This window comes from Ursus americanus, chromosome 8 (genome assembly GCF_024610735.1).
Source record: "Ursus americanus isolate L20-20 chromosome 8, mUrsAme1.1.p, whole genome shotgun sequence".
Taxonomy (NCBI): Eukaryota; Metazoa; Chordata; class Mammalia; order Carnivora; family Ursidae; genus Ursus; species Ursus americanus.
In genome coordinates this window covers 8,533,249-8,546,219 of record NC_142134.1, presented here as the reverse complement: position 1 = coordinate 8,546,219, position 12,971 = coordinate 8,533,249, and the positions used below count along the sequence as shown (strand labels likewise).

The following is a 12,971-nucleotide window of genomic DNA, read 5'->3' as shown; positions in this document are numbered from 1 at the left end:
TCTTTTTTTTGTTACCCTTTAATACTCAATATTCTAGCAGTTCCTTGATAGAAGGGCAACATGTGATTCTTTCATTGCTTTCTGACTTTCTGAAGGTACTGCTTAGCCACTTCCTTGCCTGACCTGGGCAGCCTCTGCCCAGTCTCACTTAAGTGATTGATAGGAAGGCAGTATGTGCTACTGTAGTCCAGTCAGACAGGTTTGAGCTGAATCCCAGACCTATGGATCAGTTAGATGACTTCAGATAATCTACCTAATAACTGGAAGCCTCATTTTCTTTATCTTAAAAAAAAGGCGAAAGCATACCCATGTATTAGGGTCATTTCTAGTGTTAAAGTTTGTATTTCTAAGGCTCCTATTAGATGGTAATTGCTAAATAAATAATAATAACATTTTCTCTAGAACACATGCTTTCAGGAAGACAAGGGAAGGGATTTAACTGGTCCATAGTTTTTATTAGGCCTCTGTCTTTGTGTCGTACAGTTTTATGGGTTTTGCCAAATGCGTAATGCCATGCAGCTACTGGTACATATCGTACAGAATAGTTCCACTGCCTTGAAATCCCCTGTGCTTCATCTGCCCATCCTCTACCCCACCCCAAACTTCTGGTGACCACTGATCTTTTAATTGTCTCTACAGTTTTTGCCTTGCCCCGAATGTCATATAGTTGGAATCACACAGGATATAGCTTTTTCAGACGGGTTTGTTTCTCTGAGCATTTGAATGGATGGTTTTAATGGAGTCATTGTACAGATTTTCAACTTCCACATAAACTCTTTATTAATATTGATCTGACTAAGAGCAATGCTTTATTCATAACAATCTTTCTCTTACTTTACAAAAGAAAGGCACACTTTCATCCATCCCAAATCCTACTATGGTACATTGCCCCACAGTCATAGAAAATTTAACAATTTAAAAATTTCAATTAATGCCTTAAATTTTTATTGCAGAGAAGTATGATAGAGTAAACAATGAAAAACTTAATTATGAAATATTTTGCATAAAAATTATATGAGAGAATGAGATTGCAATAAAGGTCAGGAAAATAAAATAGTAATGTAGAGTTTTCAGCTGTTAGAAGAAGAATTTATTGGGGCACTTGGGGTGACAGTTGGTCAAGTGTCCGACTCTTGATTTCAGCTCAGGTCATGATCTCATTGTGAGACTGAGTCCCATGTAGGGCTCTGAACTCAGTGGGAGTCTGCTTGAGATTCTCTCTCCCTCTGCCCCACCCCCGATTCATGCTCTCACTCCCTTCCCCCCCCCCAAAAAGTTTATTATTTAAATAGATAATAGTTTTCTTAAATTACTGTGGATTTAGAGTCCATTGAGTATTTTTATAAGTTTTACCTTAAATTGTCTGTATTTCAATAGGGTAGAAATTAAATTCTCTGCAGGTACCTATTTTACCACAGATGAAAAATTGTCAATGTTAACTTGCTAATGTGTGAGTAGTTCCATAATTTAAAGGTCTTTCAAGGGTCTATAAGCAGAAATAGTTGAAGACTGCTAGCATGATGTATAAAACCCACGTTTTTAAACCTGATATATAAAACCTTTCATCACTTTTATCCTTCTAGTCCTTTAAAAAAAATTAACCATTTCCTGCTCCACATTGTATGCTCCAGCAAGAAAAACTACTTGAAGTTCTATACCATGCTTTTTCCTGCCTGTTTGTCGTTGCTGTATCATTCTTTTCCATCTTTGCCTCACTGCCTCTCACCCTTGCTATAATGTACAGAAGTCTTGATTGAATTCCCCTGGAACCCCCCCTTCATATTGGATGCGATGCCTGGGCTCCAGTACTTCTTACACTCTGCTAGTCTCTGTCGTCCCATGAACACAGTTTTGTCATTAGCTTGTTTTTCTCTGATATTGGACTGTAAGGACTCTGAGAGTAGGAACTATGTTTTATCTTTGCCTCCTCAGCAGTTAGCTGTATACCTCTTCTGGGAATAAGTTAATTAGTTGGGCAAATATTAATTATTGAATGAAACAAGGGTGGATTTTCATTGTTAGAAAGTGAATTCTTGCACATAACTTTTTTCGGGGAGTCAAACTGTAAAAGACTACTTTTGTTTTATGTTAGTTAATTTTCTGGCTGTAATATTTGCCCTGCCTGGCAAGGTTTTTAGTAAAATGTCACACGAAGATAGGATTTTGAACATAAGAATGAGTTTAACGATCACTCTTGTAATAGAAGGAGCACAGACTGGGAGCAGTAGGGCAGACTCCAGGTTTGGCTCTGCTGCAAGCTTGCCATGTGACCGTGGATAAGTTAACCAGCCTGAGGGGTTGGTTTTCTTATCTGTAAAATGAGTAAGTGACCAGATTATTTCTAAGGTTTTCTTTACTCTTGATTTACTGTCAAGACACAAACTTTCAGTAGAGCAAACATATAATTATTCTAGGCAAGAAGGATAGAAAATATGGACTTGATTTATTTTCTAATCATTCATACTGTGGACATTATATGTGGTATATACAGATAGTGCAGACCTTGTATGTATCACCTGCAAAATATATAGCGTCACGGCTTAGGTTTTATCCCTACACTAAAAAAATAAACTAAAATAATTCAAATTGTCATGATCAAAAATTTAGAAGTAGCTAATATGTTGAGTCATATAATTTTCAGATTATATTTTAGCCTCTTTCACCAAATATATAATTTGATCTGATTAATATTATACTTTTCAGTGCCTTTCTGTCATTCTGGAGATGAACTCATCTGTGTTGAAACATTTCTTTGCGACCAAGTACTCAGTTACAGCAGCCTTACCCAAAGAGAAGCAAAATCAAAAACAATTGTAAAAATGCTTGCCTCTGTGTTTTGGCCACTCATAACATGCAATAGTTCAGTTTTATAAAGCTTGATTGAATGAAATTTAGGTATAACTTTTATAAAGGGCTTGAGGTGATGTTGTTTGGCCGAAACAAAGGCAAATGTTTCCTTTCTTGTCTTTCACTTCACCCAGCCCCCCCTCCCCCTTTTCTTCACCTGCTTGAGAAAAGCTATTTCTTCAGACAAACCTCATAATTGCCCTTCTGTGCCTGATTCGGGCCTCAGGAAAGGCCCATAGCATCTGTAAAGCTGGCAGCAAAATGGTATTTCCAGGCAGGCACAGGGTTGCTGGGTAGTGAGCCAATCCACAGCTTTGTCTGAGCAGCTGAGAACTTTGCCGGAGTATTACCACGGTGTTCAGTAACACAGACCTGTGCCATGAGCAACTAAAGCACTGAGCAAGTGTCAGGGTCAATATTTATAGACCACTACGTAGCTGCCTTGCAGAGAGAAAACCGGAGAGAAACACGCACACAGAGGGCAAGGAAAGACAGACTGCAGTGGGGAGAACAGTAATCTCCAATATTTTTGCTTAAAAAATTCTTTTTCACCGTCAGGTTCAAACTTCTGCTGAATCATAACCATTCACCGCTGAGCTATGACAAGAGAGGAAACAAAAAGTTAAACGAGCAAGCCTGCCCTAAGTGAGAAGGTAAGTAATTAGCCAGTTCAGTCTCACTGTTCCTCGTGAACTCTCTGTCCCTGTTGGCTGCTCTGCGCTGGCGAGCAAAGGGCTGTGTGGCATGTTAAAGCTATCAAGGAGGGGCTGCCTGCTGTTTAAGAATGTTCTTGGTGGTCGTGCAGTTTTGTGTACTGCTCTGGAGAATGCTGTGTGCCTTCAGGGCACACTGAGATACGGGGGTGGGGAAACGTGCTCTACCACTGATTTCGTGTTGTGTCCCATCAGCAGGTTTCTGTTTCTTCCTTCCGATGAACTCGAAGTCTTCTGATGGGTAAAGTCTTGTGTGCTTTTGTATCAGGATTAAAGCAGGGCTATATGACTGAGTTTACAGTCGTTAGTGGTGCAGAAATGGAATAGGGGAAAAGTCCAGATGAACGTGTGAAGATGTGGTAGGCTTGTCAGTGTAGACGCCATGAACGTGAGCAACATGGGTTCTTTTTAAAAGCAAGCCCACGGACCTCTGACAGTGCATGACAGTGAATCAAGGACTAGCTTTGGGAACAGAGAGAACAGGGAGTGGTGAGAAGTGAGAATTCGGAATCCAAGATGCAGATTAGTGTTGGGGAGAGTTTATCTCTCCAAGGGACTTGCTAGTTGGTTCTTTACAGAAAGCAATTCCCTACTGAAGTCATTAAACGACCATGTCTTGCTGACATAGGTAGTTTGTTTTCCTTTCATCACATTTAGCACTTTGACATGTTTCTCTGCATGTTCACCGTGCTGTGGGATGTTCATTTATTTGTCATTGTTTTGTATATCCCAGGTTAATATTAAAAGCAGAGGTGCTGAAGAGGACAGAAAGAGTTTGTTTTCCATTATTTTCTGATGTAGAACACCCACACAATTTATAAACTTCTGTGGTTTATGTCTACTACACATGGCATGGAAAGTAACTATTGCTTTGCTGGAAGTAGGGCGTTAACTAGGTGAAACTTATCTACTGACGTAGTGAAAGCTTCCCTGTCATTGGTTTTTAAATTATGGCACTATAAGCGGTAGCATGATATTTAAAATTTTTAGGTTGGGTTATAGAAGCTGATTATAGTTCCGAAGGGATTTTCTGTATTACACGTTTGAGTTAAAAACAAAGATAATACTCAGTTCTCTTACAGAGCTTAAACTGTAGGCCAAAAAAGATACAAGGAAAAGCTAATACTCTGGCACACATTTTGTGTTAGGGCTAGTATTCAGTAATCAGCTCATTCTAAAATAGAATAAACCACATCCAAAACAGCAGGTGGAATAGGTCTAAATGTAAAGTAAATATCTTAGGAAGCCAATTATAGAATATCACTTTTATTGAATCTCATGTGATTTCCCAAATAATGCAAAATGTTTCAAAATCAGTTCTATTAATTCAGAAATGCCTTAAGGGTAATCTCACATCTAAATTTAAACTGTATTTTAACATTCATTTAATGCTTGTTTTAGCCTCTGAATCAAGCTTTTTCTTTGTCCTTTTCAAGTTCTGCCTACCAGTTTCTTAATGGGTTTGATTTAGGTTTTGGACAACAATATGTTTATTTTGAAAATGCAGCTGTGATTGATCTAGAATGGGCATTCCTCAATTAAATTTTTCTTTGTTACTGCCTTTGGGTAATTATAATCAAGATTATAATTTCAGTTCTTTATTCAGTATCTTTTGTTTACTTTATATGTTGCATAAATACATGATATTACTTTCTTACAGTTTTTTTTTTTCTGATTTTATTTTTATTCGTTTTGGTATCTTGTTTCTGAAATACCCTGTGGAAACTGTGGGCAGAAAGCGGGCCAAATAAAATTAGTACAACAAAAGAAAATTGTCCCTTTAAACAAGAAAGCAAAGAGAAAATTGTGACATTGGTTGACAGTGTCTTAAATGGAATGTATTTTGGTTGAAGGCTGGTCAAGCATTTTAAGACTTGAGATACCTTCTCAATATTATTTTTGGCTTTAATGTCAATTCTGATAGTGGTTACTTACCATATTTATGAACAACTATTATATATATATATATATATATATATATATATATATATGTTTTATATATAGGCATATTATAAAGAAAGACTATAAGACCTTTTTTTTTATTACGTTAGTCACCATACAGTACATCCCTAGTTTTTGATGTAAAGTTGCATGATTCATTAGTTGCATATAACACCCAGTGCACCATGCAGTACGTGCCCTCCTTAATACACATCAACGGTCTATCCCATTCCCCCACCCGCCTCCCCTCTGAAGCTCTCAGTTTGTTTCCCAGAGTCCATAGTCTCTCATAGTTCATTCCCCCTTCTGTTCACTCATTTATGGAACATAAGAAGTAGGACGATCGGTAGGAGAAGAAAGGGAAGAAGAAAGGGGGGACGGTAAACAGAATATAAGACCTTTTGTATCATGTGTTAACTGTCTGTTGAAGTAAGATGAGTGAATTTAGCTTGAAATGCTAATATTAACCTCCTATACTTCCAGTGGCTCTGCCACATTACCTTTAGAAGGATCAGTCTCCCACTCCAGGGAACACTTTGCTTTCCTGCTAAAGCCCTCTCATTCCTGGCTCTCTATTTCTCATAGATAAAGGTCAGTCCTCTTTTTACAGTGAGATTCTTCTTGATTGAGCTGCTACTTTTGTTCTGTATTGGTCTTCTGCTATCCTTCTGGGTTGTTTTCCATCCCACTCGTGCTTACCCATGAGAGTTCCCCCTTCACTCTGTTTCATGCTCCAGCAATATCGAACATCTTGTATTTCTCAAAACAATCTGTACTGTTTTACTCCTCTCTGGAGTTGTTTATGTTGCTTCTGTCTTGAAAACCTTCTTCCTGATCTTTGCCTTTCAGCCTCAGTGAAGGCATCCCTTTCAGGCACCCTGCTGGTCCACTGTCAGCTTCTTTGGTGTGGCCTCCGGTGTAGACCTCTTGTCACGGCACTTTACAAAGTCTTATATAATGTTTTGTGCTTCCTTATCCACATGAAGTTATAAGCTACTTGTAACTCATTCTTTGATGTTCCTCCAAGACCTAGCATTCAATAGATACTCAAGAACTTGAACTAAAGAAAAACTTTATACTATATTTATTTTAAACTCACTTTTCTTTACAGACTTTCTTATATTAATGCATTTCAGAACTTTGATTAATTGCATTGAAGGAAAGCCCCTCAAGTAAATGGTAAAGGCTTTTGAAAGACTGGCAATGTTTTATTTATTTATTTATTTATTTATTTATTTATTTATTTATTTATTTATTTAAAGATTTTATTTATTTATTTGACAGAGAGAGAGAGAGAGAGCACGAGCAGGGAGGAGGGGGAGAGAGAGAAGCAGGCTCCCTGCAGAGAGCCTGAGCTTGATCCCAGGACCCTGGGATCATGACCCGAGCTGAAGGCAGACACTTAACTGACTGAGCCACTCAGGTGTCCCAAGACTAGCAATGTTTTAAAAAGTTATTTTGTTTCTCTTACTACCACCAGTCACAGCAGTGTGTGTATGGGTGTTTATCCGTGCAAGTAGATATCCTTTGAACCCATAAAGTTATATTTGAATAATAAAAGTCCAAAATTATATTGGTTAGCACATAAAAATTCAGGATATATAGCTCAAAGATGTTGTTTAATTTGATGAAATCTATCAACGAAATCAGCTAGTTGCTGCTTTCACATGAATTCCTATGTTACATTAAATGATGTCCTAGCAAGCTGAAGGCGGTGGTACACCTTTCAAAAAGCCCAGAGAGAATATTTGGAGAGACTGGGTCCATCTTCCTGTATCCTAGAAAATTACAGAGTAGAATGGCTCTCAGTGTGACTGATGAAGGTACTTCCTAATTTTATCTTCTGTTTTAGAGATAGTGATTTCAGGAAATAATAGAAAGTTGTGGCTTAAAAATTTTCAAACCTGAAGGGTGATATTCCATTTCAGTCAGAAGGCTTTGCTTCTCAAAACAGAAATGTTGGAAGAAAAGGATGTCAATGTTTAAAAAAGTAGTTGAGAAATAGCAGCTGTTTCTTTTACTTTTGATAGTCAATAAAAATAAAATTTATTTTGTCTTTGTGTTTTATTTCCCCACCATACATGGAATACTTATTTTGTATATGAAATATTTTGTATATCAGAAACAAATGTAAAACTTTATGGACAATTTAGAGTAATTCACAACTTTTCTTATTTTGATTTTTACGTCTTAGTATACACAACTAGCAGTTTCCACTACCGTGGAAATCTTATAAATCTCTTCCACACATTGAATATGACTCTTTTGTTTGTTTAACCTTGAATTGTATCTGTCTTAGGAATGAAAATAAGATTGATATTTTCATAAGAACATTTGGAAGACTTTTAATTGTTTGAAATGGACCATAATTCAGTCTGGAATTTCTCTTCAGATATATTTTGCCCATATACCTTTCCTGTAGTTAAATAGGTATGAGAGAAGGTGTCTCGAGGGTTATGATTATAAATTATATGTCTCACTGGTGTATCAAATAATCTTAGTATTGTATAACTGAAAGGCCGTGTGTGTGTGTGTGTGTGTGTGTGTGTGTGTGTGTGTGTGGTTTTTTTGTCATGGACACAGAAATGTACTTACTTCCTGTCAGCCAGTGATGAGAGAAACCCAAGAGCTTGCCTCAGTATTAAAAGATTATGGCAAAACAAGCTAATAGAAACAGAAAATACCCCCACCCCATCAAAGAGATTGAAAAAGTTTATGGTTGGAGTGAGGAGTAAAGGATTTTACCGGTATATTAAAGTCTTATTTTATTATTTTTAGCAGCTTACCTTTCCAGTCAGTTTTTCTATAGCTATGCATGGCATAGAATTCATAGAACATGAGAACAGAAGAATAAATTAATCACGAAGTTGAAACTTAAAGCTCTTCTACTTTACCTATTTCATTTTATAGATATGGGTGAATGTGGTACAAAGAAGTAATGCAACGTATCAAACATTAGCTTTTAAAGTGGCTCGTTAAGATTTTGATTAAAAAGAAAAAAGAAATGTGCAATTATAAGGCCAGTATTTTATCACTGTGGCTCTTCTGGTCCACGTCTAATCTGCTTTATTGTTATTCTGTATATTGCATCTAAAGCCTAAGCTGTCGTATCTCTGTGTTTTGTATTGTGTTAGACTCCTTTGCATTATTGCATAACTCCTGAAAGTTGAAGCTAATAATTACTGGTGGGATATAGTATTTTTCCACTCATAACCGTAGCTTATACATATGTGTGTGTGTATTTTATTATTATTATTTTTAAACATCTTATTTATATTTGAGAGAGAAATAGAGCATGAGCAGGGTGGAGGGGCAGAGGGAGAGGGAGAAGAAGGCTCCCCACTGAGCAGGGAGCTAGAGGAGGGGTTCAATCCCAAGACCCCCGGGATCATGACCTGAGCTGAAGGCAGATGCGTAACTGACTGAGCCACCCAGGCTCCCTATATTTTAAATGGCAGATATCCTTTCTAGCTTTCCTGATTTCTCCCATTGTCTTTGGTTGTCCCACCAGATTTTCCCCCATAACTATTCTTCTTTTCAGTACAACATGGCAGATAATCCTGAAGCAAAAGACAGAAACTGCAAAAACAAATTTTTATACTTTGATTATATCTAAAGGATTCTAACAGGAAATATATGGTTATATTTTGTTTTATAACTTCATTTTTAAGTTGTTTGTTCTAAATTACAGTTGGAAAAATCTTGATTAAAACAAAAGAACCAGGGTGCCTGGGTGGCTCAGTTGGTTAAGTGGTTAAGTGTTGGACTCCTGATTTAGGCTCTGTTCCTGATCTCAGGGTCAGGAGATCCAGCCCCGCTTAAGATTCTCTCTCTCCCCCTCCCCTTACCCCTCCCCCCTCCCTTTCTAACAAACAAACAAAACCAACAAACAAACTCCAAAAGAAGGAGACTTGATTTTCCACATTACATTGACTTTTATCTAGGGCTTTAAAAAATATATAAACAATTAAAGGGTGGGGCAAACAAGCTATTTTGGTTACCTCATTTTCCAGTAAGACTTTGCTCCTCTATTCCTGTCCCCTGCACTTCCAGAGAAATTAGGGTTCTTTGGGCCCTTCCATTCTTTTTAATAAAGTTTCTGGAAAAAATCACTTATATACTTACGGATGAAGGAGTTCTTGAGTATATACTTGAAGGTTGTTCCAATCCTCAGCCTATGATTTCTCTTTTCAGTTCCTTCACAGCAAAATAAAAGTGACCATCTCTACCCACCTCCCCAATCGGAAAAAAGTCTGATTACCCCTTAGTGAACATTTTCCATTGGATTGATACTTTCTACTTCAAATAAATATTATGTATCTTTTCACACTTGCCCGTTAAGAGATTTATAATTTTAAAATCTTTCCTAAAATGGGAAAGTGGTAATTTTTTATTTTTAATTACTAGTGAACTTAAATCTGAAGAAATTATTCATTATTAACATTTTATTCTTTATCATTGCTCTATTTATATACTTATTCTTTTTTATCAGAGGCTGTATTTCTCTTACTGATTTAGAAGAGTCCTTTTTTAAAAAAGAATCAAAAGATCTTGATTCTTTAAAGTTCTATTAGTTGTAACTGTTTTCATAGGCTTTTGTTACTTTTTGTTTTTCTTTTATGTTTTGAAACTTAAGTATGTTTTGAAATCTCTTTATTAAATCTAATCAATATTTTCTCCATCTCCTTTGAAACTTAGAAAACTCTTTTCTATCCAGAAATAGGAAAAATATTTTTCTAGATTTTATGGTTTAATTTATTTAACTGTTAATGCTATGATACACAAGGACTTTATTAAAACTTCAGTTTTTTTGTTGAATCATTATTCCCCTTTCCCACTTTTTGTGAAGTCACCTTTATCTTGTATTTCTGTGGTACAAATTTAAATCTTTTATTACCTCTTAATTTATATGGCATTTGAAATTTTATCTCTATCAAACAAAAGTTCATGTTTTTTAAAAATTTTTTTATTTAAGTATAGTTGACACACAATGTTGTATTAGTTTCAGGTATATATAGTGATTCAACTTCTCTGTGCTTTATGCTATACTCACCAGAAGTGTAGCTACCATCTGTCACCGTACGACACTATTACAGTATCATTGACTGTGCTCCCTATGCTATGCCTTTTATCTTTTATTCCTGTGACTTACTCATTCTGTAACAGAAAGCCTGTATCCTCCACTCCCCTTCACCCATTTTGCCCATCCCTCAACCCCCATTCCCTCTGGCAGCCACTAGTTTGTTCTCTGTATTTATAGGTCTGATTCTTTTTGTTCATTTATTCATTTATTTTGTTTTTTAGATTCCACATATGAGTGAAATCATATAGTTTTATCTTTCTCAGTCTGAGAAAGTATGCTAAGTATTCACTTAGCATAATACCCTCTAGGTCCATCCATAGCATCTCGTAAATGGCAAGATCTCATCTTTTTTTTTTTTTTTAATGGCTGCATAATGGTTGTGTGTGTGTGTGTACACACATATACCACATCTTCCTTTAACATTTGTCTATCCATGAAAACCAAAGTTGCTTCCGTATCTTGGCTATTTTATTTACTTATTTTAAATTTTTATTTTTATTTCAGTATAGTTAACATACAGTGTTATTAGTTTCAGGTGTACACTATAGTGATTCAACAATTCTATACATTACTCATTACTTACCAAGATAAGTGTAGTCTTTTTACTCTCTCTTTTATTTTTCTTTCCTTTTTAAGAGAAAGAGCACAAGCAGGGACAGGGGGGCAGCAGAGAGAGAGAATCTTAAGCAGGCTCAATGCCCAGTGTGAAGCCCAATGTGGGGCTCAATCTCACTACCCTGAGATCATGACCTGAGCTGAAATCAAGAGTCGGACGCTTAACCGATTGAGCCACCCAGGTGCCCCAAGTTAGGTGTACTCTTAATCCCCTTCACCTATTTCACCCATCCCCCCACCAACCTCATCTCCATCAGTTTGTTCTCTATAGTTAAGAGTCTGCTTTTTTGGGGCGCCTGGGTGGCACAGTGGTTAAGCATCTGCCTTCAGCTCAGGGCGTGATCCCGGCGTTCTGGGATCAAGTCCCACATCAGGCTCCTCCGCTATGAGCCTGCTTCTTCCTCTCCCACTCCCCCTGCTTGTGATCCCTCTCTCGCTGGCTGTCTCTATCTCTGTCGAATAAATAAATAAAATCTTTAAAAAAAAAAAAAAAAGAGTCTGCTTTTTTGGTTTGTCTCCCTTTTTCCTTTGTTCTTCTGTTTTGTTTCTTAAATTCCATATATGATGAAATCATGGTATTTGTCTTTATCTGACTGGCTTATTTTGCTTAGCATTATACTCTATAAATCTATACATTTTGTTGAAAATGACATGATTTCATTCTTTTTTATGGCTAAGTAATATTCCATTGTGTGTATAAATGTGTGTGTGTATGTGTTTGTATGTATACATACATATGTATGTACACATACACCCCAACTCCTCTTTATCCATTCATCTATCGATGTACATTGGGCTACTTTCATAAATTAACTAATATAAATAATACTGCAATAAACATAGGAGTGCATATACCTTTTTAAATTAGTGTTTTTGTCTACTTCGAGTAAATGCCCAATAATGAAATTACTGGATCATATGGTAATTCTGTTTTTAATTTTTGAGGAACCTCCATACTCTTTTGCACAGTGGCTGCACCAGTTTGCATTCCCACCAAGAGTGTAGATGGGTTCCCTTTTCTCCGCATCCTTGCCAACACTGGTTATTTCTTGTCTTTTTGATTTTAGCCATTCTGACAGGTAGAAGATAATGTCCTATTGTGGTTTTGATATGCATTTCCCTGATGACGGGTGATATTGATCATGTCTTCATGTGTTTGTTGTTCATCTGTACATCTTCTTTGGAGAAATATCTGATCATGTCTTCTGCCCATTTTTAATTGGATTATGTTTTTTTTGGTATTGAGTTGTTTAGGTTCTTTGAATACTAACCCTCTGTATTTTGATTATTTTAAATAATGCTGCAGTGAACATACAGAAGCATATATCTTTTCAAATTAGTCTTTTTTTTTTCTTTGGGTAAATACCTAGTATTGGAATCGTTGAATCATATGGTATCTCTATTTTCAATTTTCTGAGAACCTCCATACTGTTTTCCATAGTGGCTCCACCAATTTACATCTCCACCAACATTGCGTGAGGATTCCTTTTGTTAAATGTGATTTAAGGATTGGAACATGTTAGAATGTTTTTGGATTCAAGTTGTATGCTCCCTGAAATTATCGTAGACAAGAGAATTTGAATATATTACTTATATTAAAGCAGACCTAATAAGAATATGATTCTGTGTGAGTGAGAAATTATGCATTAATAATAGTTACCATTTATCAGGGGTTTCTAGATATATATCTGGCATTCTACCAAGAAATTTAACTAATACGATTTTGTTTAATCCTTTTAACATACCTTTGAATGACTTATTCTGATTTCTTT

General features: G+C 36.3%; 1 protein-coding gene across 5 annotated transcripts in view; it reads left to right on the top strand.

Annotated features, from left to right (window-relative positions):
* BMPR1B (bone morphogenetic protein receptor type 1B) overlaps positions 1–12,971 on the top strand; it is a 381,259-nt gene that overhangs the window by 226,420 nt on the left and 141,868 nt on the right. For 2 of the 5 annotated variants that reach the window (XM_087863972.1, XM_087863970.1), the window contains exon 1: positions 3,507–3,801. Coding sequence is in view for 1 of the 5 variants with exons in the window: in XM_087863970.1 (XP_087720096.1) it covers positions 3,798–3,801 (4 nt within the window). In the remaining 4 variants the exon portion in view is untranslated. The other 3 variants (XM_045792136.2, XM_045792142.2, XM_045792135.2) reach the window with 3 other exon arrangements.